This window comes from Pygocentrus nattereri, chromosome 1, assembly GCF_015220715.1.
Source record: "Pygocentrus nattereri isolate fPygNat1 chromosome 1, fPygNat1.pri, whole genome shotgun sequence".
NCBI classification, from domain to species: domain Eukaryota; kingdom Metazoa; phylum Chordata; class Actinopteri; order Characiformes; family Serrasalmidae; genus Pygocentrus; species Pygocentrus nattereri.
The window spans coordinates 15,580,785-15,607,401 of record NC_051211.1 but is presented as its reverse complement, the minus strand read 5'-3'; the positions used below and the strand labels follow the sequence as shown (position 1 = coordinate 15,607,401).

The window sequence follows — 26,617 nt, the reverse complement described above, 5'->3', positions numbered from 1 at the left end:
ACTGTAGTTTTCCATATGAGCCATTTAAATTCATTCTGTGCTAAAGGAATCCCACTCAGCTGTGCTTCTGATTGCAGACCTTTCAAAAGACATTCTTCCAGTGGTCTCCAGCAGAAAGCAGCCATTATCTGGCATGCCTTTTGCCTCACCACATGAGAAATATAAGGAGCCCCTGGTACAGAAAGACAGAAGCGTGCGAAGGAGTAACCTAAGTTCGTTCCCTGTCTTATCTCTGCCCCTATGAGCCAATGAGATAGGCTATCACCCTCCCCTTACCCTAGTGTTGGACAAGAGAGACGCTGATAGCACAACCACACTAAGTAATGAAGCTCTTCCTTGCTACTACTGGTAGTTTCAATTCTCAGGATTACACAGACAGACACTCACACACACACACATATGCACACGCACAAACAGACCGTTACAGATGAAAATGTGGTTTAATTGGCTGCTTGAAGTACATGTTGCAACCATGTAATCAAACTTGTGTCTACTGAAGGCATGCCGGAATATCTAGATTTAAAAAGATCCATGTCCATTGTAAGATAACCTCAGAGGCCTCTTGACAAAATAGACCAGAACTAAAAAAGACAATTAGCTACCTGTAGCTGTTTGGTGCTATCAATATTGTGGACTGAACGGAACCTACCCTGACAATTACTACAAAAAAAAAAAAAAATAAAAAAAAAAAAAACATTTAAATTAAAACTGGCTGGAGGTTTTCAAAGACTGGAACCTCTTTGCCACAGAAACTGCATACATATATACTGACCAGAGCAGAGGAACTATAACCCATAATAGATTCTGTTAAGCACCTCACTGGCTAAACACTGAAACAACAAGGCACTTGAGATTTGAAAGATCTGAACCCTCTACAGAGATAAATTAAAATCCTTTCAGTTAAGCGACTAAGGACAAATGAATTTGGAAAGAAAAGCTGCCAGTTTTCTTAAAAGGGGAATTGTACCTATTTTTCAAATTTTCTGCATAATCAAATGGTTAAGATGTAAACAAAGTCTTAAGTAGTTTGATGTGAAATGATACTGGTCTAGAGAAACAATGGTGGTGTTTGGGATCACTGCTCAAGTCAGATTTTTTGCTCAAATCTGATATCCGTGACATGATATCACACTCATTTATGTACATGATTAGAATCGGTCATTAATGGGAATGAGCCAACGTCCCGAAAAGACCCACATGTGCACAATCTACTTAATCAGTAACGTAACGTGAATGAACCACGTGCGTCACACGCATCATCAGCAAACAAACCAACGAGCAGAACGAGCCTTCGCTGCATAGATAATTAACTCGGAACAGCTCTCAGCGTCATTAATAGAGTAAGACGAAGGCAAAAAAGATGAGATGTGTTGCTTTTTTTTTTTACTGCTGCCACGGTAACGCTGAATGTTGGCAGACGCACAGTGGAAAAAAGCACATGAATTCCGAGTGGGGCGTTCACATTAAGGTCGCATGACCACAAAACAGATAGCGCAACAAAAAAATTGGATTTGTGGCATTTCAACCTGGTAATGTGAACGCAGCCTAAAAACACCCTCATATGTAAAATGAGACATTTTATATATAAATACATTACTTGTTGCCTGAGACGTTGTTTAATGATAGTTTTGCGATTAGGTTTTGGCCATTCAAAGAAAATAAATACAGCTAAGTCAGTAAATTTCTCTACGTTACACCACATCAAACCACTCTGGAAGACTTCATTTACATGTCAGTGATCCTGAAAAATCAGTGGAATTCCCCTTTAAGATTCACATTCTAACCCTTAACTCAAACATGTCTCATTTAAAATAAACTGTGTCAAGTCCATGCTTCATGAAAGTTTGATTTAAAATGAGTTTTCAGCTTTTTTCCTACAAAAAAGATTGTTTACTGTTTTTACACAATCTAAAAAACACAACACAGTAAGAAACAATAAATAAAGATGGAGATTTCAAATGCTATCAAAGAGAAGGCCACATATTAGCCAGAACAGAACAATGCTAAACTGCTCTTGAGACTGCTGCTTATAGTTCTAGCAAGGCGAAAGCTTCACAAATCTAAAACTGGCCACTTTAAACTGGCCAAAATAACAAACAAAAAAACTTTGGATAAGTTTAAAAGTTGTCTTCTTCTGTAGTTTTGTGCTCTTGTAAACAATACTGTTTGAGAACATTTAACCACGTTTGCTCCGATATCCATGACGAGGCTCGCATATATGTCCGCTGACTTAGTATAAGACACATTGGTTGTAACATAGTATAAAAATGTGACCTACAAGACTGTGTTTCTTCTTTCACTAAGCACCACTTAGCAAAGCACCTGATTGAAGACGTACATAAAGAGCATTTTCTCAATCATGTATCATATCTTCCAGTCTTAAGTTTGGTCTCCTATTTTAAGGCCACTGACCACACATCCTCTAACAAACACTTACAAACCTTATACCTTCACTATCTCTGTGTGTGATTGTTGGGAGTCTCCAGATTGTCTCCCACTCCAGCCCCATTTTACTTTGTTCTAGAATGTTGTCCTCCCTTTACGCTAGTTCATTTGGCTTGTAGGCTCTTGTTTCTGAACAATATAGAGCCAACTGCAAATGCACTGCAATGTCAATGTTTGTTAGAGAATGTTGAGTCAGTCTGCTCTACCTTTTAAATGGCAAATTGAGACGGTTCTTTGAATAAAAAAAAAGAAAGAAAATTAAAAATTAAAAAAAGATGAAAACTCCCAGTATAAAATCCTGGAGATGTGAGTAGAGAACAAAATGTTTCTGAAGTCTTCCAAGCACCAAAATAGTTCACAAACGATTAGTAATTCCGGATACTGAAGAAGCCAACACTGGTGGGAGACTCCTTCACGGTGACTGTGACTAGGTTGGCGGTGACGTCGGTGACAAAAACGTGTTCTATCAGGCTGCGTGTGGGCCTCCAGTCCTGGCTTGCCTGCACACCAATAGAGAGATCCTGCCTTTTGCTGGATAACGAAGACTCATGCTCAGATTCAGAACTTGTTCCCTCTTCCCCTGTGCTCATTTCGCTCAGTGTCTTCGCCATCTTGGTGCCGTCTTTGGAGCCATTTCTGTCCAAAGTAGGTGGGAAGTTCAGGCCTTTCTGGGGCCTACCTTGGTTTGGTTTCCCAAATCTCTCCGCTGGGTCACTGCAATCCTCTGATTTTACCCTCTCCACCCCAACAGGCATACTGTTATTGCGGGTTCCCACTATTCCCAATCCTGTTGCTTGACTGGTCGGATTCAGCAAAAGACTTTTCTCTTGTGTTAGGCCTTTTCTCACTGTGCTTCCAGAGTTCCGATGGATAGAGCCTTGACCATCAACTGCAGAAGTGTCACTACCTTGTGCCATTTTGCTAACACTATGTAGGGTGGCATTCTGGAGGCTTGTGGTCTGGTTACTGTTTTTTGCAGAGGACAAAGCAGTTGCAGGTTTGTTGTTGGCCGGTCGTTGCAATGGACTTTGTGCCAGAGATTCCTGTTTTTTTGTCCAGTTAGGAGCTCCCACTGCTGCCTGTCCATTGGAATTGCAGGTTGTAAGTTTTGGGTTGTGTAAACTAAGGGATGCCACTCCCGGGGACTTGCATGCTGACGCTTTTAAATCCAGTCCTCCTCCTCCACTCGCCATGTCGGAGAGTTTAAAATCTGCAGTGCTTTTCCCTTGCGATGGCCGTCCAAGCGATCCCACTGGGCGACCTGGACCCAACGAACCCAGAGAGCTCTTCGAAGATGCATTGTGGTTAAAGGATCCTCTGCTCTGCATTGCCATTGGCTCCCTGTTGGCAGCTCGATTCATGCCTGTGTAGGTGAAGCTGGCAGGCATAAGGGGTTTCTTGATGCTGCCTCGCAAGTCAGACAGAGAGTCTTTGGGCATAGGCTTTCGTGAACTCTTGGCTTGACTCTGCCGCAAGGCCTTTAGCTCTGGCGCCAGAGGTTTCCTGCCTCTCTTCTTCTTCGGGGGGTCCGGTTTGGCAACTAAAATCTGAGCCTTTTTCTGTGGAACGGGATGCAGTTCCCTCGGACGGGGGCTCAGCTTCGGCTTCCCGTCATCGTCATCATCGTCATCCTCAGATGAAGAGGAAGAGGAGGACGAAGAGGAGGAGGAGCCAGATGAAGATGATGATGATGAGGAACTACTTGATTTTGAGACCTGTGGAACAGTTTCCTGACAAAATACCAAAACAGAAAAACATTAATTGGTGAACACATCCACTACAAGTCTGGAAACAACTAATAAAATAAATAAACTAACAATTAATTGTTTAAAGCTTTACTATGTAAGACTGTTTTAAAACAGCTTTTTACTGAATTAGGGAAAAAACATGCTACAATATTATGTCCATGCAGAGCTGCAGGATTGCAGGAGTTTGTCCATGTCATTGATCTTTATGCATTAATGTCACACACAGGCTCAAAATAAAGGTCCGACTCCATATTTACATCTTAAATACAAAAATGAACATAATACTGATGAAGATATGAGGACAATAGTAGAAAATTCGCTTACATCCTTGGAAGACAAGCTTTTCACCAAGAGGTCTCTTATGTTTTCATCGTGATCATCATTATCAGATTCATCCATTCAGGGAATAATTATGATGTGTAACCAACATTACAAAATATTCCTCTGCATGTTGTGTACAATTACACATTTCTAACAGAGATCCTCAAATCTCACATAGTGTAGTTTTAATCTCTTATGCCAGGGGTCTCCAATTTGCGGTGCTGGAGGGCCAGAGCTCAGCACAGTTTGGTCATTTCTCTACTCTCTTCCAATAACTATACATAGTAATTAATTTAGCTTCATTAATTTAGTTCATTCAGTTGTTAGGACAAAGAAATTACTGTGCTGGACTGAGTTGGACCCTGCCTTATGATCCTTTGTTTGTCAAGATCACAAAGCTTATTAACTACTTGGAAAACAATGCGAAATTATTAAGTGGTTATATTGTTATAAACTTATGCCATGGAAGTCTTTAGGGAACCAAAAATGGTTTGACTATGGCATCATTCCAAAGAACCTTTGGCACCTTTATTTTTAAGATGTAGGTGAGCATTCTACTGCGGAACTACCTTACCATGATTTTCCGCGGTCTTCCACGAGGTCGTTTTCCTCTTTTCTGGAGTAACAGCTCTCGTTCCTGCTCCCTGAATATGGAGTAAAACCACATGAGTTAGAAACTACAATTTGTGCACAGTACACAAACCTCCATTCAAAGATATTTTCATTCCTGAGTATGCTAAAAAATTGATTCTTAACAATGTAACATATTTAATAAAACACTCTGAACTTTTATAAAGATTCTACTATAATATTAGATTTACAAATGCCCAATGATGGATCACCATGTCTCTGTGTTTTTTTTTTGCCAGAGCTTTGTTCAAAGCTAAGGAAAGAGCAAAAATCGTTAAGCCATCGTTAACAACTGTAAAACGCAGCAGCAAGTTGAGAAATCTAGTTCCTGTTTTTATGAATTAACAATCTCGCCTCCACATTTCCTGTACACAGCCTCCCTGCAGCTTTAGGCACCTTTTTTTTTTAAAAACAAAACAACTACTCTTCTTTTGAGCTGTCTCTTTTCTTCACCTTATAAGCAAACTTTTATTCTTCACACACCTTAGCAAGGGCTAAACTCTCAGTATTTGACTATGAAAGTCTGTTGTTATTTTCTTTTGCATTTAAACTGATCCTATGGGGGGAATCGGTCGTTGAACTAAACAACAAAGTATGGCAGAGCTACCAGGTGCTAACGCAAGAATGTTTATTTGAATGAGCCCTTTGGCAGCTCTAAAATCCATATGTATGTCCAAAGTACTGAATGGCTGAGAATGGTGCACCATTGACGCTTGGCCAAGCGTTGCAGTCCATATTATTTGCACATGGAGGAGGAACATCTCGCTGTTCGTCCAACCCCCTCACCTCTTGTTAAATGCAGCCAGCAGTCTTGGGTCAAGGAGGTTCTCCTGTGGCTCCCAGCTATTGTGCCTGGAAACACAAATCCAGAAGCCCTTTAGCATTTTCTCCACCCCACCCACACATGCAAAGCAGGAGAGACACTCACATACACTCCCTTGAATGTTATTTGAGTATAATTTGGATAAGCCTCTGTAAGTGTGGTTTGGTAGGGAAAAAAATCCAGAACTACTGGCCACAGAAAACCATAAATCTGATAATTCTGACTTCACATATCCAGTCCATTATGGTCTGTTTCTTTGAAGTCTGGACTGGAATGAAAAGGCTTGAAACCAGATCTTTTCTTCTGTTCCAAATGTGGACTTGGTGTACCAAAGCACCAATTCTGAAAATGTTTACATGCTGACTGCTTTGGCTAAACACACGCCCACAACCGCACCAAAACCAGCAGGTAAAGCATTACAGGCTGTTCAGTAAACCAAGCCATAGACAGATTTGTGTAGTTTAAGGGCAGGGAGTGGGAGTTTAGGGCCAGCATGAAAGACAGAAACTTCTTTAACTCTTTAAACTCCAGGAATCCATGCATGGTTCCAGATTACATTCCTCAATCTCAAAACTACAAAGCCTACACATTAGTTTCATACCTATTACTGAATACTGTTTGTTGCTGTTGTAAATAACCTGATAACTCTGAAAATGTAACTTTGTAGGAGAAAGGGAAGGGGAAGGCAACATTCTTCATTTTAATGTTCGTTAAGGCAAGAAATGTTTCCAAATAATGCTGAACCTTTTCTATTAGTATATTCATCTTGGCAGGCTTACACAATGTGAAGGGCAACATTTTAACATGCTTGTTTAAAAAATAAAGCACAAAAATGCTGATTGACATGGAAAAAAGCCTTATAAATGGAAACTACGCCTGTTGTTTAGGAAACAAAATTAAGTAAATAAATAAATAAAATACAGCAGAGTCCACCACACCCTCTGGTTTACTTTTAGCTATTAAATTAGTAATAAGCCTATAGGAAAGTAAACTACACTCACTGCTACACAACTCCAAGCATCCACTCAGAAAGGCAGGCATATTTCCGAGTCATTCAGAGCGATCTGATGTGAAATGATGCACGCTAAACAAATGTACTAACTCATGTGTGTGGTACAATGACAGTTCTGACTTTTTTTTTTTGGTACAATAATAATTCTGACTTTTTACAAGTAATGTTGATGATGGTAAAACAGTGGTAAAAAATGTTTCTTTGGGGATTATTTCGGCTGTTATCATCCAACACGTACCTCTCCACCATTAACAGAGCCTAGAAAACAAGTTTTTAGGAAACAAAGTCTCAGGCAATGTGTTTATAACCATTTAATGCAACAACTTTCTGCAAAGTGGGGGCTTTTAGACGCATTAAGCTGTTCAGATGTCTGGTTCCTATAATCATCTAGAGAAACTTAGAGTCGAGAACAGAGAATTTCACATTAAGCCACTCTGATTAACTGTTCACGTGTTAGCACTTTAGATATGCTGAGAAACTGGAATTCCCTTTTAAAACTGCTGCATTCACTCCTTACGCATGACTTGACTGTTAAAAAGCAGGTGATTAAAATAATCAATGGCTTTTGCACTATCTGCCCCCCCCAACCTGCGCGTGTGGAAGCAGATGGAATGGAAGGGGGGGTAAAAGTGGGTTGTGATTGACAGATAAAATGCCCACTGAGTGGGATTAACAGCAACAATAGAGAGGGAGAGGGAGAGAGAGGGCGGGAGAGGGAGAGAGAGAGAGAGATGCTTCTCATCTTGTAATTGCTTTGGCAATATTGCATCTAAAGCAGACATGCCAATAAAGCCCATTATAGCGAGAATTGAGGAAGGAGGGAGGGAGAAAGGGAGGGAGAGAGGGAGAGAGAGTGGGAGAGGAGAAAGAAAGAGCATGTGTGCATGTATATTGACTAAAGGGGTGGGGGGTGTGATTGTGAATGTGGAGGGGTAGGGGCGAGCTGGGGCAGCTGGAGTTCACCAAAAGCCCCAAAAGAAGCGCGCGACGTCTCGAGGGGGCACACAGCCAAACCCGGGGGGAAAGAGCCACACAGAAAAGCCCAAAGTCCGTTTTTCAAAAAGCCCCCAAGTGGACGATGCAAAAACCAGCCCATTTAACTGAACACAAACAGAAAATAAGTACATCAATGGGGGGACAGTGTGGACATCACCGAAACAACATACTGAACGAGAAAAGCGTTGCGTTCTGCAAAACACACACACACACACGCACACACACACACACACTCTCATTTTCTCAAGAAAAGAAATATAACAATTAAAAACAACCGCAACACCAAGCCGCTCGGGTCGAAAACTTCGCAGACAAAGGAGCGACAGGGAAAAGGTTTAAAAAAGGACACACCAAATCCTGTTCAGGACTACAGCAGCGATATTTACGCGGAAATCTGCAGCGTGGGTCTCAGTGTGTGTGTGTGAGTGAGTGTGTGTGTCCTGCTGGAGCAACAAGCTGCTGCTGCTCTGTTGTTGTTGTGTTCATTGACGAGGCTGAAGTTGGTTTCTTAGTCGAATTGTCCGTTCCACCTTAAACAGTTCAGCAGTTTCGTTCTGCTGCCTCTAGCTAAACAGTCTGTGGCGCCAGAATGGAACTGCTGCACCGTTTAAGGTGGAGCGGACAATTCGACTCAGAAGCCAACTTCAGCTTCGTCGTTCATTGTGTGATTTCTTTGCTCTTACTTGGCCGACCATCCCCTCCACTTCACCAGATACTCCAACTTTCCCTGCAGAAACACACGAGCTCCTGGTTACCGAGACAGAAACAAGGCGGTTTACGAGCAACAGCAACAAAAGCAACCGGCGAATAGTCTCACCTTTCGCAGCCTTTTGTTCAGAATGCACTCGGCATCAAAAACCTGCTCTCCCATAGCGCTCAGCTCCTCCATGTCTGCCAGCACCAGCCCCTCTCTCTCTCTCTCTCTCTCTCTCTCTCTATCTCTCTCTCTCTCTCACTCTCTCTCTCTTTCTCACTCACACACACACAAACTAACACACTTACGCAAACAGGCACGTCTGTGTGTAGAGGAAAGGAAGGAGCGAGGGGGAGGAGAGAAAAAACGCCAAAATAACGGCCCTGGACCTCGGCGGGCACCGTCCGCGATGACGTCGTCACGCATCGATCCGGGTAGTTTTCCCGGCGAATTTGATGAAATAAAGTAAGAAAAGATCAAATGAAGATTTAATTTCGATCAAATATTAGAGCTAAAAACTAACGCAATAAAAATACAGAGTTCATGGACGTTATTTATTAAGTGCTGAGTATTTATATTAAACACACATGCACTTATGTACGGACAATAATAACAATAGCAATACAATAACTGGAAAGATGTAATGTAAAATAACAGTGGCTGAAATTAGGAGCGGCCGATATGGCAAATATATAACATCTGAAAATATAAAAGACTGGGCAGCCCGGTCAGATGATATGTTTTGCTGGCCTAAGTGAACATGGCATCATCCTTTCCAGAGAACATACGTCTGCACAGTTTACTGCAGAATGTCTTTTTAACTTTGGGGGTAAAAATAAAAACATATCATAAAGAGTAGCGTTTACAGTAGTTCTGGCACATTTACCATAGCTGGCACATTGCATTAGTTCACACTGTATTATTTCTTTCTCCCAATATGATAAACTCAAATAAATGGAATGAAATAAATTGTGCACTAAAATCAACTTGTGATTTGGGGTGTTTTTGCATGCAACTCTATGTGTATTTGCATTATATTCATGCAGATGTAGTTATATAGTTGTAATACTACCACTACTACTACTACTACTACTACTACTACTACTAATAATAATAATAATAATAATAATAACTATGAGAGAAGGACAGGTTGAGAGAAGCTAGTTGAGGTGGTTCGGGCATCTGGCACGGATGGCCTCTGGACGCCTCCCTAGGGTGTTGCAGACATGTCCGACAGGGAGACGACCCCGGGGAAGACCAAGGACACGTTGGGGGGATTATATCTCTTGACTGTCTTGGGAACGCCTGGGTATCCCTCCGGAAGAGCTGGAGGAGGTGGCGGGGGAGAGGGAGGCCTGGGCCTCTTTGCTTATCCTGCTGCCCCCACGACCCGGACCCAGATAAGCGGTTGAGGATGGATGGATGGATAATAACTATCAATGTGTAATATAATTTTTTAATAATAGCCCATTTTAGGGGTGATTTAGCAAAACATGTATCACTATACCTCACAAGATTTCCTGGATACATGATATGCATTTCCTGAGGTTTGACAAGTTAGAAAAGACAAAAAATATCAGTGGTCAGTTGCTCAGGATTCTTTAATCGAGAAAGCATACTGTAATGTAAAGTGACATCATTTAATGATAAAGATTGTTTAGCTAATAAAACGTATATTATTTAAAAAAAACAACTAAACATAAAACACAGTGCCCAACAAATCATATACATTCAATTGGATCCCAAAAATACAAACACAGGTTTAAAATACCAATAGCTTCAGTTGAACAGTTTTTAAATATTGCAAATTCCAGTATAAATGACATTAGCATGAATGAACATTAGTATTTGGTTTGGAGTGCTCACCAGTTTTAACTTGGTTTTTTACGATCTCTTCTGCTACAGCAGGGCATTAAACAGTATGTTTATATTGTCTTACAATATATGTTTAGGATGATGACATGTCTGGAAGTATTGTAAATACTATTGTAATTTAACATTTAATAAATTAAATGTCTTAAAAGGAGGCCTCTTTTGTGGGAAAGTCTTCGGTCTTCTCCGAGTCACTAGTTCTGCCAGTAAAAAAAAGAACAGAAAGTCCAAAAATGTGATTAGTGTATTATAACTATGTACCTTACAACTCACTTCTTTAATGTAATTAATTAAAGCTGCATCAGGATTGCATGAATCACTGCATCAGGAACAGTTGCAGTTTTTTTTCCAGTTAAAGAATCACAAAACACATATAACACATTTTGTAACAACACACAAAAAAGCATGAAACAAGATTTAAAAATAATTGAAGGGAAATTCTACAGTTTTCTTGTATTTTTTGTTCCCCCAAAGGAACATAAAATACAAGGTCACCTTATAATGTGTTTGTTTAGGTACCAAAAACAGTCAAGACAGTGAATCTGTTCTGATTCTGTTGAATCTGTTCTGATTCAAATGCTGTCCAAGCTGAAACAGTGCTTATAACTTCAACGTGAATGGGTGGGGCTAAACGATCCTAGGCTGAATGGGAGGATGCATGTAAATACAGTTTAGCTTCTATATGTGAACAGTAAGGACTGTGCGGTGAAGAGAACACTGTAAGTACATGTCAAGAGTACAATTACATACCACCTCAAAGTGTTTTATTTAAAACAGTCAGGGAAAGTCAATATTCCATTATATGGCTACACAATAAATTGTATTTCTATTGCTATCACAACGAGTTTCAACAATTAACACATCAATAAGGGCTGCATTGCCTGAAGAGATCAGATCACCTCACACACAAAGCGCATAGTGAGGTACTCAGAGAAAATGTATATATTACACCATAAAAATGTTTTTTGATGTTTTTGATGTTTAAAAAAAGTAGTTTACCAGGCTCAGTTGAAATTCTAATAGTAATTTAACAGAAGTTGCCCATAAGCATTGTTTTTCTCATTTTATGTTATATATGTAAAGCACTTTGAATTGCTCTTGTGTATGATATGTGCCACAGTCATTACAAGCAAAAGTTTGGTACATCAGTCAAATGATTTGCTGATTTCCTAAATGAAACAAGGCACACATCCTCTACAGAGGACAAACAATCACTGCTTATTTAATAAATGTAGCATATGGGGGAGAAAAAAAGAAACATAAAATGTGGCCCAGTTATGGCGCACTTTATATTTTATGTTTCATCGTTTCCTCAATATGTTAAAATCAGCATTTAAATAGAAATTGTACACTAAAATTAGTGCCCTATTGAAGTGTGTTCCCTGTATAAGCTTATTTTCACTCTAATCAAAATCAACAACACATGACCTTTGAGTGGTGGCACCCCATCCTTTGCTCAAGCCTGTAGCACATTTCATACACGAAGGCAATTCAAAGGATCAGGGGTGTTCAAACTTCTGCATACCACTGTATTTTGAATAAAATGACTGGCACTGTACAACCCCAATTCCAATGAAGTTGGGACGTTGTGTAAAGCATAAATAAAAATAGAATACGATGATTTGCAAATCCTTTTCAACCTATATTCAATTGAATACACTACAAAGACAAGATATTTAATGTTCAAACACTTGAACACTTCATTGTTTTTTGCAAATATTCACTCATTTTGAATTCAATGCCTGCAACATGTTCCAAAGAAGTTGGGACAGGGGCAACAAAAGACTGGGAAAGTTGAAGAATGCTCAAAAAATACCTGTTTGGAACATTCCACAGGTGAAGAGGTTAATTGGAAACAGGTGAGTGTCATGATTGGGTATAAAGGGAGCATCCCTGAAAGGCTCAGTCATTCACAAGCAAGGATGGGGTGAAGTTCACCACTTTGTGAACAGCTTCTCTGGGCCCGAGCTCATCTGAGATGGACTGACGCAAAGTGGAAAAGTGTCCTGTGGTCTCACGAGTCCATGTTTCAAATTGTTTTTGGAAATCATGGACGTCGTGTCCTCCGGGCCAAAGACGAAAAGGACTGTCCGGATTCTTATCAGCACAAAGTTCAAAAGCCAGCATCTCTGATGGTATGGGGGTGTGTTAGTGCCCATGGACTGGGTAACTTGCACATCTGTGAAGGCACCATTAATGCTGAAAGGTACATACAGGTTTTGGAGCAACATATGCTGCCATCCAAGCAACATCTTTTTCAGGGACGTCCCTGCTAATTTCAGCAAGACAATGCCAAGCCACATTCTGCATATGTTACAACAGTGTGGCTTTATAGTAAAAGAGTGCGGGTACTAGACTGGCCTGCCTGCAGTCCAGACCTGTCTCCAATTAAAAATGTGTGGCACATTATGAAGCGCAAAATACGACAATAGAGACCCCGGACTGTTGAGCAACTGAAGTTGTACATCAAGCAAGAATGGGAAAGAATTCCACCTACAAAGCTTCAACAATTAGTGTCCTCAGTTCCCAAATGCTTATTGAGTGTTGTTAAAAGGAGAGGTGATGTAACACAGTGGTAAACATGCCCCAGTCCCAACTTCTTTGGAATGTGTTGCAGGCATCAAATTCAAAATGAGTGAATATTTGCAAAAAACAATAAAGTTTATCCGTTTGAACATTAAATATCTTGTCTTTGTAGTGTATACAATTGAATGTAGGTTGAAAAGGATTTGCAAATCATCGTATTCTGTTTTTATTTATGTTTTACACAACGTCCCAACTTCACTGGAATTGGGGTTGTATAATACAAACAGCTGTACTGTCTAATGTTACATTGCACTTCCTTTTAGGGAAACATCTTTTCATACCTCTTTTCTTTCCTTCTGCGTTTGATGGCGCTACTGGTCACAATAAAAACAAACACAATGAACAAAAAGCCAGCCACTGCAGCCAGTCCGATGAATAGACTATTGAGGACATCACCTACAGCAGTTTTATCTACAACAGCAAGAGAGAGGGAGAGAGAGAGAGAGAGAGAGAGAGAGAGAGAGAGGGACACACACAATAGTGAGTTACAGTGTTGTATTTGACTGATGTCACTCTGCTGACAGTGTGTAACTAATTCACTGCTGTTCTGTTGCTGAAACACTTGTTTACAAAGTAAGAACTTGGGCATGTCTCAGTACAAACTAAATGTCAGATATTACACCCTGTAATCAAGAGTTCTTCAGAATGTTTTAAATGTCTGAGTCACATTTTCTACTAATCCAGTCACATGGTACAGTCAATGAGGGGTTTCTGGTTGTTGGTGAATGTAACTAAAGGGCTGCAGTGTGTTTTAAAGTAGCTGCTTATACTCTTAGCCAAAATGGTTCTAGGGAACGTATTTCTTCACCAATTCACCAGGTTAGGCACTGTGTATGCATAGAATCTGACAAATGTTTTTTTTTTAACTTTGCTTAAAACCTACAATCACCAAAAACTTATAACTGGCAAAACCATAATACCAATAAACAATAAACATTTTTGTGGACACCTCAGTTTTGCAGCACTTAAATGATCCAAAAAAAACTAGCGTACAATTTTAACCAAAACCTGGATTGATAGAATAAAAAATACTTTTTATGTGATTTTAAAAATGTTTTTATTAAAATGTTAACATATTTTAACTGTCATATCCCATAATGCTGTGCTGTAGAATGTCAAGGTCAACATTTAAAGAAAGAAAATAACCAAAGACTGATAACACCAATCTACAGAGTGTAAGCTAAACACTGCAGAGAGTGAATCTCCTGATTTATACATTAGAGTTTATTCAACTAGTCAACTAGTGATGAAGTGAGCTAAAACTATATTGGAGCACATTACTCTGCAGCAGTAGTGTCATAGAGCCTGAGTTGGACATTGGTACTCTAAAATGTTTCCTTAAAATGCAGTCTTGGTTTATCACATTTGAAAAAGTGACTTTATAAAAACAGTTCTAGAGCTACTAAGTCACATTAAAAAAAATACATAAATAAACACACATACAACCACACATTAGTTTAACTCTATCTAACTGTATTAATGCGCCAAGCTATTAACAAACCCTGATTCTTGGTAACTACAGCCCACTTTTAACAAACTGCATTGCTTTGTGGAAGAACTGTTTATTGTAATTATAAAAACCAGACAAGGCAAGCCTTGTTTTGTCAGACAGCCAGGCTGCACACACTCCCCTCTGCAACTTTGGTAAACAGTGCCAGGGCGAAGCAGTCATTTTAAAAGTAAGGGGTCACAGTTGTCAGTGCATGACCCCTGAAACCCCACACTTGTTCAGAATTATTATTATGAAGCCTGTAGTATTATGTGCACTTTTACAGCCAAGACAGTTTGAGTGTAAAATGAACCTTTCAAAGTTTACACTTTGCTCCAAAAACATAAAACTATGTTATGTTCCAAAATAAGAAACTGACCCATCACTGACCAGTCATGGGGTAGTTATTCAAATTATTCCATTCTAAATTACTACTTCTCTCAAACTGTAATGGGATCACTTATTACTTCCAGGGAAAAGTAATCTCACACTTCTCGTTACTTTACATCTAGACACTTTCTAAACCCCACATTTGTACCAGTCTTAGATACACAGATATCATATCATTTAAAACACATCTCACCATCTCATAAGCTAAATCCAGTCAGATAAAGTGAAAGTAAACAACATTAGCTGGCCACTGTGTAGGGAAAAAAGGCTACTTAAGTGACCACTTAAAGAGGGAATGCAGTATTAGCTACCATTCATTAAAACTTCCCTAAATAAGATAAGAGATAAGATAAGATAATCCTTTATTAGTCCCACAGCGGGGAAATTCACAACAGCAGGGTTAATAGCAGTTAATAGCAGTTAAATAGCAGTTAATGGATCTACTCTCCCTGTTTACTCTTGCATCACTGGGTTTAATTAACTCTTTGTGAACCATTTTAGATAAAAAGTAAAAAAACAAATAGTTTTCTTCTTTATATTCAAATACTTCACATTTACAGATTTGAACATTAGATGAACAAATGCCTTTTCCTAGTGACCAAACACTGCTACTCTGCACTTAAAGTTGCTTATGCTATGTGTTCTTCTTTTCTTCTGTTTCCTGCAGCTCGCTGTTGGCTAATGCCAGTTGAACATGCTCAGGCGGCCCAAGAAGAGTTGACAAGAAGCCACTAAAGCTCCCTGATCTCAAAATTTTCTGATGGCTCGCAGCAGCAGCAACCCATAGCATAATATTTCAAGCAAGGACACACAGCCTAATGAAATGCAACAGCTGCAGCCTTAGCCAACCTAAGACTGTGTAGCATGAGAAGCTCGGGTCCTTTTCTGTTGGACAAATGGAGGTTGGCAAGCTAATTTAAGGTGCATTACCTCCATCAACTAAGGGCTAGCTGCACCCCATGTGCATGCAAGTTTTAACAAATTTGACATTCAGGCAAGTGAGCAAAAATGCATCTTCGTGACTGGCCTCCTAGACAGTCCGAAAATAAATTCTAATATATTCTTAAAATGGATGTGATCCCTATAAACTACCCCATAATAATGGTAAAATCACTGTAATGCACAATCTCTCATGACTTACTACTTCTTCACTAAGCATAAACAAACTGGTTGATTATAGAAGGCTATAGGGAACAGTATGGCAAGCTGTAGTCTAATGCCATTGTGCTAATTGTTAAAGGAACTATATTCTATATTTTTGTTGTATTTAACCTTTAACCCAAAACTCATGCTCTGGTTATATACAACAGTCTCAATTGATTTATATGGCCTTTGTGACATCACAACCATGATGAATTCATGAATTTTTGCAGTTTCCATGTAGCTAATGTGTGGATTAGACAATGGTATGTTTCGATACTTTGATGTTTACATATAAAATTAAGCTCTTTTATTTTTAAAAATTGATCCATGAGTTGTTACCTTTAATGTTAGCATGCCATTTTTAGTGTGAGTGATTCAGGAAGGAAACTCACCCTCTGGTGGCTCAGAGGAGATCAGCATGGCCTGAGTGGCACCCAGGTGGCCATCGTTGGGTTCAGGTGTGATGCCCAGCAGGTGACACATCAGTGGATAGATGTTCACTGTCTCAAAGGGCTCCACCACCAGATTCTTATGGAAGGCTGGTCCAACTGCCCGGAAGAACGGCTTCATGTCCAGATTCTCATTGTCAAAGCCATGCTCTCCTTTGTTGAACTGCACTGGGAAGTACTTTCAGCACATAAAGAGAAAGAGCCATGTAGATAAGAGCTGGGAAAAAAGATCTTGATCTTTACAGAAATGTCATTTGACATGGTACACAGACCAAAAATATTAATAGTCATTAGTTTACTAAGCGATTAAAATGATTTACATAGTGATTTACACAATGAAGTACATTTACTTTCAATTTACATTTTGTATCCACAGGGTTAAGTCTGTACGTCTGACTGTTTATACGTGTGTTTGTCTTCTAATTGAATACTGCCTTTCTGCTGGTAAAGGTAGGCTCTGAGTTGAGACTTTCTCTAGCTTAGACTCTGTTAGTTACAAGGCTGTCTTGTAGAACCTAGTGCTTAAATGTAATTACTAGTTTCAGGTGTGGTTTCGAGGCCGGACAATCAGTCACAAGGCTGATAAATTGAGGAGGTGTTCCCTGGAAGAATCAGCGTGTTTGTCTTCTAATTGAATACTGTCTTTCTGCTGGTAAAGGTAGCCTCTGGGTAGAACCCAGTAAAAACTTCTCAAAAACACACCATATTCAGAATACTTTTCCTCCTCACTTAGTTTTAAGTAAACCAGTTTTTGTAGAGTAACCATCATATTATTCTGGAATGTCCCAGAACAACTGAAGTAAACATAACATATATACTTTAAAAAGTTATATTTTTTGTCAGAGACAACTGTCAATGGTGCTTTTAATCTTCATGCTTAGGTAAAATGCTAATGACAAAACTCAAATTCTCAAAAAAAAAAAAAAAATCAATCAAGTTTACTGAATGGTCTGGCATATTGCCCACTACTAAATTGTACTCCCAGCTGTATGCTGATTCTCCTCAAAGTTAAATCACAGTAAATTCTGTAGTTTCTGAACTTACCCCGTTAATGACGTATCCTGGGTCAGACCAGAGGATGATGGGTAATATGCGAGCGTTGTTGGCGAAATGCAGCCTGGAGGGCATATCTTCTTTCTTGTAGACATGGAGGTGTGGATGAGCGCCCTTCAGGGCGTTATACACCTTCTCCAGCATCCCTTCTTTGGGCAGGAGCATGCCCGTGGGCCCATAATCCACCAGGTGGAAGACCAGGTCTCGGAAAGAGAATCCTGGAATCTTAGAAAGGGTGATTTCCTTCACTAGCCCGTTGCGGTAAACTGTGGTCATACCATGGTCAGCGGTGATGATGATGTTGAGGTGGTCTGTAAGTCCATTGCTTGCAGCTGAGTTGCGCAGATAGCCAACGGTTCGGTCCACTTGTTTCACCATCTCTATTCTCTCTGGAGAGTCTGGCCCATACTTGTGACCCGTGCTGTCTGGTTCACCAAAGTACATTGAAACAAAGTCAAGGTCTTTCTCTCGAAACCAGCTGCCCATCACCTTGTCCACATTCTCACGCCAGGCGGTCTCATTGCTATAATTGTAGAACCATGGCTCCACCTCGCTCACTTCGGCACTCTCTCCCTGATAGGTGGAAGCTGTACCAGGGAAGTGGAGGGAACCGGCCCGAAGACCCTGAGTATAAGAACAGCATAATGTTGACATGTAGCATTGTTTGCACATATTTATTTAAATTAGTCTGCACTTTAATGATGACCTGGACGTGGTTTTAGAAGGTTGAGAGAAGTATTGGGGATGTATTTTTACAGAAACTATGTGGGCCATTTGGATGAGTTATGACCCAGTGACTATTGGGTTCTAGTGTCTATTAGCAATGTTAACCTTATAGCTCCAGGTCTAAAATAAAGAAGCAAAATTTGCACTCCAAACATGTCTTGGCTAATCAGCTGCATTTGAGATTAGTTGAAAATTTGGTAATAGGATATTTTTGCTGAAGATATTACTTTAAGATACACAACTAGACCTTATGGTCCAATTTTGACGTTTGTACTTAGGAGGAAAATTCCACCTTTTTTCTGACAGTGCTATGGCAAAAATACAGTTTTAAAATGGTCAAAAGACTAGAGCAGTCAAAGCCTGGTTTATTTCTGGTTTGTGATGATTCAAGCATGCAGTTAGTACAATGCTAAATGGTGTACATGAGCTTTACTTCTTAGCTACATTAGCTTCAAAACGACAGTGCTGATTAAAAGTGTTCAGGTGTAATATTGACTGTCTAAATGTGTAAACACAGAAGGTTCCAAAACCCACAAAGGAAACTCCAAAAACAGAAGTATGTTTTAGCATGACTACTCATAGCTTTCTGCCGAACTATGGAAGTGCAAGGTGTTGATACCTGTCTTTGCGCAGTGATCCAGATGGGGACACTGCCATTGTCCCACCATTCATTCACAAACTGCGTCTGGTAGTATGGCTTCTTCTCAGAGGTGGTGGTGTTGAACCACATGTTATGGATCACCCCATGATTTTCTATGTATTTTCCTGCAGAATAAATGCCTGTATCATTTATCATAATTCACATTTTGAAACTACTGCAATGCTATAACCAATGTGTGAAATCCAGGACCCCCTAATTAACCTCTTGGACCCCCTGAATGTCTCAAAATCAAAATTCTGGGGGTCTCTGAAAAGACATTTATGTATTATTTCCATTTCCAAAAAAAGTTGGGATGCTGCGCAAAAAATAAATAAAAACAAAATTCAATGATGTGCAAATCATTTAAACCATATATTTGATTTAAAACAGTGCAAGGACAACAAATCAAATGTTGAAACTGAGAAACAAAAACAACAAGCACATTCAACAAATTAAATGATGAAATTTTATTGTTTCTTGAAAAAATTTTGCCCATTTTGAATTTGATGCCTACAACACATTCCAAAAAACATGTGACGGGGGCATGTTTACCACTATTTCATCACCTCTTCTTTTAACAACACTCTGTAAGCATTTGAGAACTGAGGAGACCAGTTGCTGTAGTTTTGAAAGTGAAATGCTTTCACATTTATGCTTGACATAGGATTTCAGCTGCTTATCAGTTCAGGGTCTCCTTTGTTGTATTTTTCGTTTTGTAATGTGCCAAATGTTTTCATGGAGGTCTGGGCTGCAGGCAGGCCAGTTTAGCACCCGGACTCTTTTAATACAGAGGCATGCTGTTGTAATACATGCAGAATGTGGGCTGACATTGTCTTGCTGAAATAAACAAAGCCTTACCTGAGTAAGTCATTGTCTGAATTGCAGCATATGTTCCCAAAACATGTATTTATCACTCAATATTAAAGGTGCCTTCACAGATGTGCATGCCACCCATGTTATGTGCACTAATGCACTACTATACCATCATGAATACTGGCATTTGAACTGTGAACTCATAACAAGCTTAGTGATCTAAAGCCTGATGGACACAGTGTTCATGATTTCCAAAAAGAAATTCAAATGTTGATTCATCAGACCACAGGACACTTTTCCACATATCCTTTTTAATCTTATCCTTTAGTCCATTTTAAATGAGCTTGGGCCCAGAGAAGGTGGCAGCATTTTTTATGTACAGTTTCTTCTTTGCATTAAAGAGTTTTAATTAGCATTTGTGGATGCTGCACTGAACTGTTTTCACAGACATGTTCCTAAGCCCATGCAATGATTTCCACAAGAACATCATGTCCATTTTTAATGCAGTCTCATATGAAGGCCCAAAGATCAAGGCCAGCAAATACTGTTTTTTGGCCTTGTCCCTTGCATACAGAGATTACTCCAGATTCTCTGAATCTTTTAATGATATGTATATAGACGATGAAAAGCAAATGTTTTTTGCTATTTTACTGTGAGAAATGTTAATTCTGAATTATTACACTATTTGATTGTGCAGTCTTTCACAGAGTGGTGAACCCCTCCCCATCTTTACTTCTGAAAGACTCAGACTCTCTGAGATGCTCATTTTATACCCAATCATGTTATTGACCTATTGCCAGGTTGGATTCCCAAGATTTTGGTGGAAGTGAATTGTTACTCATTTCTCAAACCAAAGGCACTAGAGAAGATGTGTAAGATCTCAGTTAATGTGTAGAAGAGTGCAATACCAAACTACAAAAGAGCATTTCCAGAAGAAGACTTGTTAAACCAAATATTTTGTTGCCATTGAAGCCAGCAACAGTGCCGTTTGTGGCGAGTGAGCAGCAAGCCAACACTGGATTATCGAGCCAACATGGAAAACCAACACCTGTATAAAGCCAATATGCGCCAATATGCACCAATATGTTCCACACTGAAAACCTAAAGGGCCCATTACCTGCATTCCTTAATTTTAAATAAGCTGTTTATGTTACTGTGCCAGAAAGACTGACATACGTAAATAATCTCTGTTCTGATTGGTTTCCTATATTGTGACTCATTCTAAAAGCAGTCCAGGCTGAAACAATTTTTACAACTTCACCATGAATGAGTGGAGCTAACCTGCTGTAGACTGAATGTCATCATATGTGTAAATGTGTTGGTTTTTGTGACATGACAAAAACAGGGAATTCCAAACGACCTATTTATGCAGTTCAGAGTCCACATCTAGACTGTATGGCCTGGGGAGTGAACTATACATTTCTGAAACTTTAACAATGTTCACATACTACATCATCAAGCTCTTTTATTTAAAAAGCAAGGTTTTCAATTAAATGGGCCCTTTAAGATTATTGGTGTCATTGTGAAAAACTGTCAAACTCACTCCGGTGGTACGTTCTGTATCTTTTGGTAATATATTTGTGTTTAACATTAGTAGTTGGTAATCACTGTTTCCTGACTCTTGAAGTTCATCTCCTGGGGGGGTTATGCAGCATTTCTTCCTCATGTGAGTAACTAAACTTTAACTTTTATGGTGGTAATCATGTTTTTGTCTAATCTATATTCAACTTGATTTTATATGAAGGTTAAAATGCAGGATAAGTGAAAGTTCAAATGAATATGATTTAGCTCAGTAAGCAGGAGATCATCATTCAGATGAGCAAGCAGGAGTTCAGGCAAAGGCCAAGGTCAGTGATAAGGTGAATCTTAATGGCATGGCATTTCCAAGGCACAGCCTACTTAGAAACTGATATGGTGAGCAGCAGTTAATCAAGGCTTTCGGTTACAAAAGGAAGCAATGGATGCATGATAGTGATATATCCTATGCTGCAATAGACCAGATTAGCTCACTTTTTATGTTTAACTTTTCAATAAAACAGTAAGTACTGGAACAGAGCAAAGGCCTGCATGAGCTCTCTTAATGCTTAACCAGCCGAGAAAACATACAAGCACTTTACACTTTAGTACTCTTGTTAGCTCTCTTTAAAGGAGAAGTCCACCACTTTTTCAAAACGTCTCTATACTGAAACGGTCAGGATGTAAACAATATTCAAAGTGGTTTATTGTGCAATTATCTATTCTAGAGAAACTTACAAAGTCACAGTTCACAGTGGTGGTTATAGGAACCAGACATCTGAAGAGTTTAATGCCTCTTAAAGTTCCCTCACAGAACATTACTACATAAAATGGTTATGAACATAGAGACATTGTTTTACTATGGTGCCTGTTTAAAACATTGTTTTAATCAATTCATGGTGGAGAGGTACAGGCAGGCCATTATAAAACAATATTGTCCTTTATTGTCCTTTTTGTCCTTTTTTTAGGTTTATAACTATTTTACCAAAATAAACATTGCATTAAAAAACTCAATGCACGCATTTGCTAGGTTAGCTAGTCATTTTGGATACAAAATAAAACGTATATATAAAAGTTAGATTTATGTTGTAGACATTGTGACCCCTGGTTCCTATCTCCAATGTAGAGAAATTCCAATTGATACGTTTCTCTACAAATGACTATTTTACACCAAATGACTCTGCATGACTTTGTTTTCATCTAAATGATTTAAGTATGCAGAAATCTGTGGAACTGAAGTCAAATCCAGGCATTTGAAGTGTTTATGACCAAGAGTTGACCTTGACTTCCAGGTTAATTGGAGTCGAAGAAGCAACTCTTTGGGAGTCGATTCCCCATCACTGAAGACATTAGCACAGGCGAGACGTGAGATTAGCCTTAATTCATTTTCACAAAATATTGTGGGTGTATGCACGAACATGATGACAGCAAAGAAAGAATGTTTCTGTAGAGATGAACCTGCTGTGGCAGCAATGTGTTTTTTTTTTGATAATGAGTGCTGAGGTGACTGCTAGCTCTTGGCCTGTGAACTGGCTCTGCATGGTTCTACAGTAGTTTTTGCCAAGGAATGCTAGTGCTGCTGATTAGGAATATACCAGTAGACACAAAAATGAACTTTTATTTTAATATTTATCCCCTTTTATTTCTATTCATTTTTCTGATTTTCCTACATTGTCCAAGGATTACCTGAACAAAACCAGGACATATACTGTGCTGTCCACTTAACATGGATTTTGTCTATTTCTATTTATTATTATTATTATTATTATTATTTAATCGGTTTCTGCGTTCCAACATCTCTTACTTGTTTGTGCTATAAGCCTGTTTGCTGGACAGCAATTTCTTACTGAAACATCTTGATAGTTCTACATTTGAAAAAGTCTTTAATAATATACATAAACATGGTATAAAGACTAGATTACAACTTGTTGGAAAATGATAGATAATATCTGTAGCTTGGATGATTTGTGAATTTAAAATAATGAATGAAGAGGCGTTTGGGAACCAAATGTTTGGGAACGAATGCTCTTATTGGTGATCTGAGCCACCTGATCTGACTTACTGAAATGAGTCGAGTGAGAGTCTGTAGCCTGCTTTCTACTGCATTTGAATATAGAAACAGCCCTAGTGCTGCATTCATTACAGCACACATACAAAATCTACAAAACGTGTGCCTTAGTATTAAGTGGTGAATGCAGTCACGTTAAAAGCTCAGCTTGAGGAGAATTTTCTGTTGTATAAGAGGGCCATTTAGCTGCCGGTTGCTTTTATTAAGAAACCATTTTGGTCTAAATTTGCTGGTGCTATTGGTATGAGCTAATAACAATGGGCTAAAAATGCTAATTTGAGCTTGGTTTCTGTCCTGGTGAAGACGCTGTGTAGCGCACCACACAGAGAAATTGAACTTTTTTTGAGAGTATGAAAGCCTGTGAGGTCTCAGTGCATGTCGTGAGACTGCAGCAAAACCAAGAAATGTAAGTCTCTTACTAGCAGTTCTTAAATAAACCATGTGACTTCACAGCTATGTGAGTTTGTTATTTAGCAGGTTACTTGGACTTCCTGTGACATGCATCATTTGTGCATCATGCCCTGTCAAAGGGTCGCACTTGATTCTTGCAGAGACATGAACTAATCAAGTTTGTTTTCACACATAATGAGTTATGCCTATTAAAATGGTAGGTCACTCAGGTCAAAATCTGCTCTTACACTGGTGCTTCTAATTCAAAACTCTGTTCCTATTTCTTTAAACAGAAGGAGTAAATGCAAGCACACACTTGAGCTAATTTTTTAGGTTAAGGAAAGTTCCAAGTGATAAATGTTTTCAAGTGATAAACGATAAAACCTTTGTTATCTGATGGTCACATCTTTACGATGCTGGTGAGATGAGTGTTAGTACTGAGAACTGGCTGGAAAAGTCGGTTTTGTATGTGATGATGGTCAAAGGGGGGGGCGGCTATGTGGGTGTTCTTACCTGTGAGAATGGTAAAGTGAGTAGGACTGGTAACGGTGATGAAGGCAGGGGTCACATATGGGGCTTTTACCCCATCTCGAGCCATTGCGTCCAGGTGGGGAGTGTCCACATCCCTGTCATAGTCCCACCTGAAAAATCAGTGTGAATTTAATGTGAATAAGGACTGTGCTGGTAAAAATGCATGATACAACAATCGTTAAACGGTGTCTCACCTGAACCCGTCAAAAGAGACCAGTAGCACTTTACTCCGGCTTGAAATGCGAGGTCCAGCCACGGGCACGGCTAGAGAGCGTGCACACACGCATAGAAACACACACACCACCCACAGCATGACCATATCTGTACAGTCAACCTGCTTTCAGCATCCAGTTATGTTAGTATTGATCAAACTTTTCTGACTTGTCCAGCTTCTTTCTTCACCTGTCTGGTGGAGATGTTCCCTCACTGCTTCCCTTCAAGAACTGTCCGTACACCCCACTTCCCCACCCCACACACACACACACACTTCTCTCTCTCTTGCTCATTTTCTGTCTCAGTGGTTAATGAGCAAAGTTTGCTCTGGTTATCTCATCTGATCATATCTTTTTTGATTAGAGAGGTGTTATCTCAGCAAAGTAAGCTACAGTGTTAACATGTCTTAATGAACAGACCCCAGGCCATCTACCCATTCCAGCGTTGAAGAACTAACATTTTTACTTGAAAATATAGCCACTCTGATTCAACATTCCTCTGTCAGAGAACTGAAGTACTGAAGTGACTCCAGCAAAAACAGAGAGGTCTGGTTCTTATTGCATGGATCTGTTTGTCCATCTGATTTAGTTTTTTTTATATTGTTTTGTTTCTGTGAATGATTTACAAACGTAGACAGCTGCTGGCGCCTGCAGAAATACAGTGAAATACATCCACATGTACCAGAAAATACTCATGAGTACACCCTTCAAAAAGATGATCCTTTAAAGGTTCTTCGGTAAAGAAAAGGGTTCTATATAGCATGAACACTCAAAGAACCCTTTGCATGTTTAAAGGGTTATTTGCACCATGAACGCTTTCTTCAGATTGATGGAGAATGTGCTGTAGATGGTTCTATATAGCACTGAGAAGGGTTCTTCTATTGTTACGACGTCAAGCTTCTAACAATAGAAGAACGTTTGGGTGCTATATAGAACACTTTTCAAAAAGGTTCTTTATAGAACCATCTATAGCACATTCATGCACATTTTCCATCAATCTGAAGAACCCTTGTATGATGCAAAGAACACTTTAAAGATGGCAAAAGTTTTTTGAGTGTTCATTGTTCTATATAGAACCATTTTCTTTACTAAAGAACCCTCCAACAGCCATCTTTTTTAAGAGTGTAGAACTACAATAAAATGTATTGTTTTATGGAACTTTGCATGTGTTTTATTATATATATTTAAGTGGTAATGGCTTGTTTGATAATGAATCCTTATCAATATCCCTTGTATCTGCTGACAAGCCACAGATGTGTCTTTTTTTCTTTCTCTCTCCTGTTCGTACCTGAAAGAAGTTCAAGGCAAATGTCTAAGCACGCTGAAGATAAAAGATTGTTCATCATCTCCCACTTATCAGAATCATGTTCACATTTGTCTTCTGTGTGATCTGCTGTGTCTGTGCTCATGTAATATGGCATGTGATAGAAGATAAGCTGTTAAATTGTTGCTGTGTATTTACTAAATGCATTACATGTGTCTTTAAAATTAGATTAGTTATGAACTAATACAATTGCTTGACATCAGCTCATTTTGTATGTGTTCATTGTTTCATGTTGCATTATCAGGTTGAAGGGCCCATATCAGGAAAACTGAACGTTTCCCACCTTTTTCAAATAAGTTTGATGTAGTTTGTAACCATTGTTACCATAGAAATATCTGCCACCTCAAGCAGCAATGTTATGCAAAGTGCAGCAGTGAGCAGAACGTTCCATCAAGAGTTCGATTTTCCCAACTTTTGCCGTCAAGTGTGAAATTAACAGGATGTTTATTTTTGGAAGGGGGGGTCATAAATGCTGAATGTCTCATTGTTAAAGTCCAGAATCACCTACTGTTTTACAACAACAAATAAAAGGGCAGAGAGCATCCCCCTGACATTTTACTTTACCTTCAGTAAGAAATCGACACTGATATATTTCTATTCTGATAATCGTTCATTTTCAGTCTTTTTTAATATAGGAGTTTGAAGTAATACAGTACATAAACGTGCATGTTAAGGTTTCAATATGTACCATTCACTACCCAGTCCATACAGTGCATACATGGAAACTATGCTGCAAAAACAGCCTGT

General features: G+C 39.2%; 2 protein-coding genes across 2 annotated transcripts; both read right to left on the bottom strand.

Annotated features, from left to right (window-relative positions):
• Positions 1 to 421: 421 nt before the first annotated feature.
• cbx2 (chromobox homolog 2 (Drosophila Pc class)) lies at positions 422 to 8,912 on the bottom strand. Its single transcript, XM_017708111.2, has 5 exons — positions 8,793 to 8,912; positions 8,659 to 8,702; positions 5,931 to 5,996; positions 5,089 to 5,158; positions 422 to 4,175 (listed from the first exon to the last, which is right to left on the bottom strand). The coding sequence occupies exons 1-5, from the start codon at positions 8,862 to 8,864 to the stop codon at positions 2,811 to 2,813; spliced, it is 1,617 nt and encodes a 538-aa protein (XP_017563600.1). The 5' UTR covers positions 8,865 to 8,912; the 3' UTR covers positions 422 to 2,810.
• Positions 8,913 to 10,124: 1,212 nt separating this feature from the next.
• Positions 10,125 to 24,779, bottom strand: LOC108433466 (ectonucleotide pyrophosphatase/phosphodiesterase family member 7-like). Its single transcript, XM_017708062.2, has 7 exons — positions 24,529 to 24,779; positions 24,317 to 24,444; positions 18,997 to 19,142; positions 17,643 to 18,275; positions 16,542 to 16,776; positions 13,409 to 13,538; positions 10,125 to 10,741 (listed from the first exon to the last, which is right to left on the bottom strand). Exons 1-7 carry the CDS (start codon positions 24,651 to 24,653, stop codon positions 10,687 to 10,689), a joined length of 1,452 nt encoding a protein of 483 aa, XP_017563551.2. The 5' UTR covers positions 24,654 to 24,779; the 3' UTR covers positions 10,125 to 10,686.
• Positions 24,780 to 26,617: the final 1,838 nt, after the last annotated feature.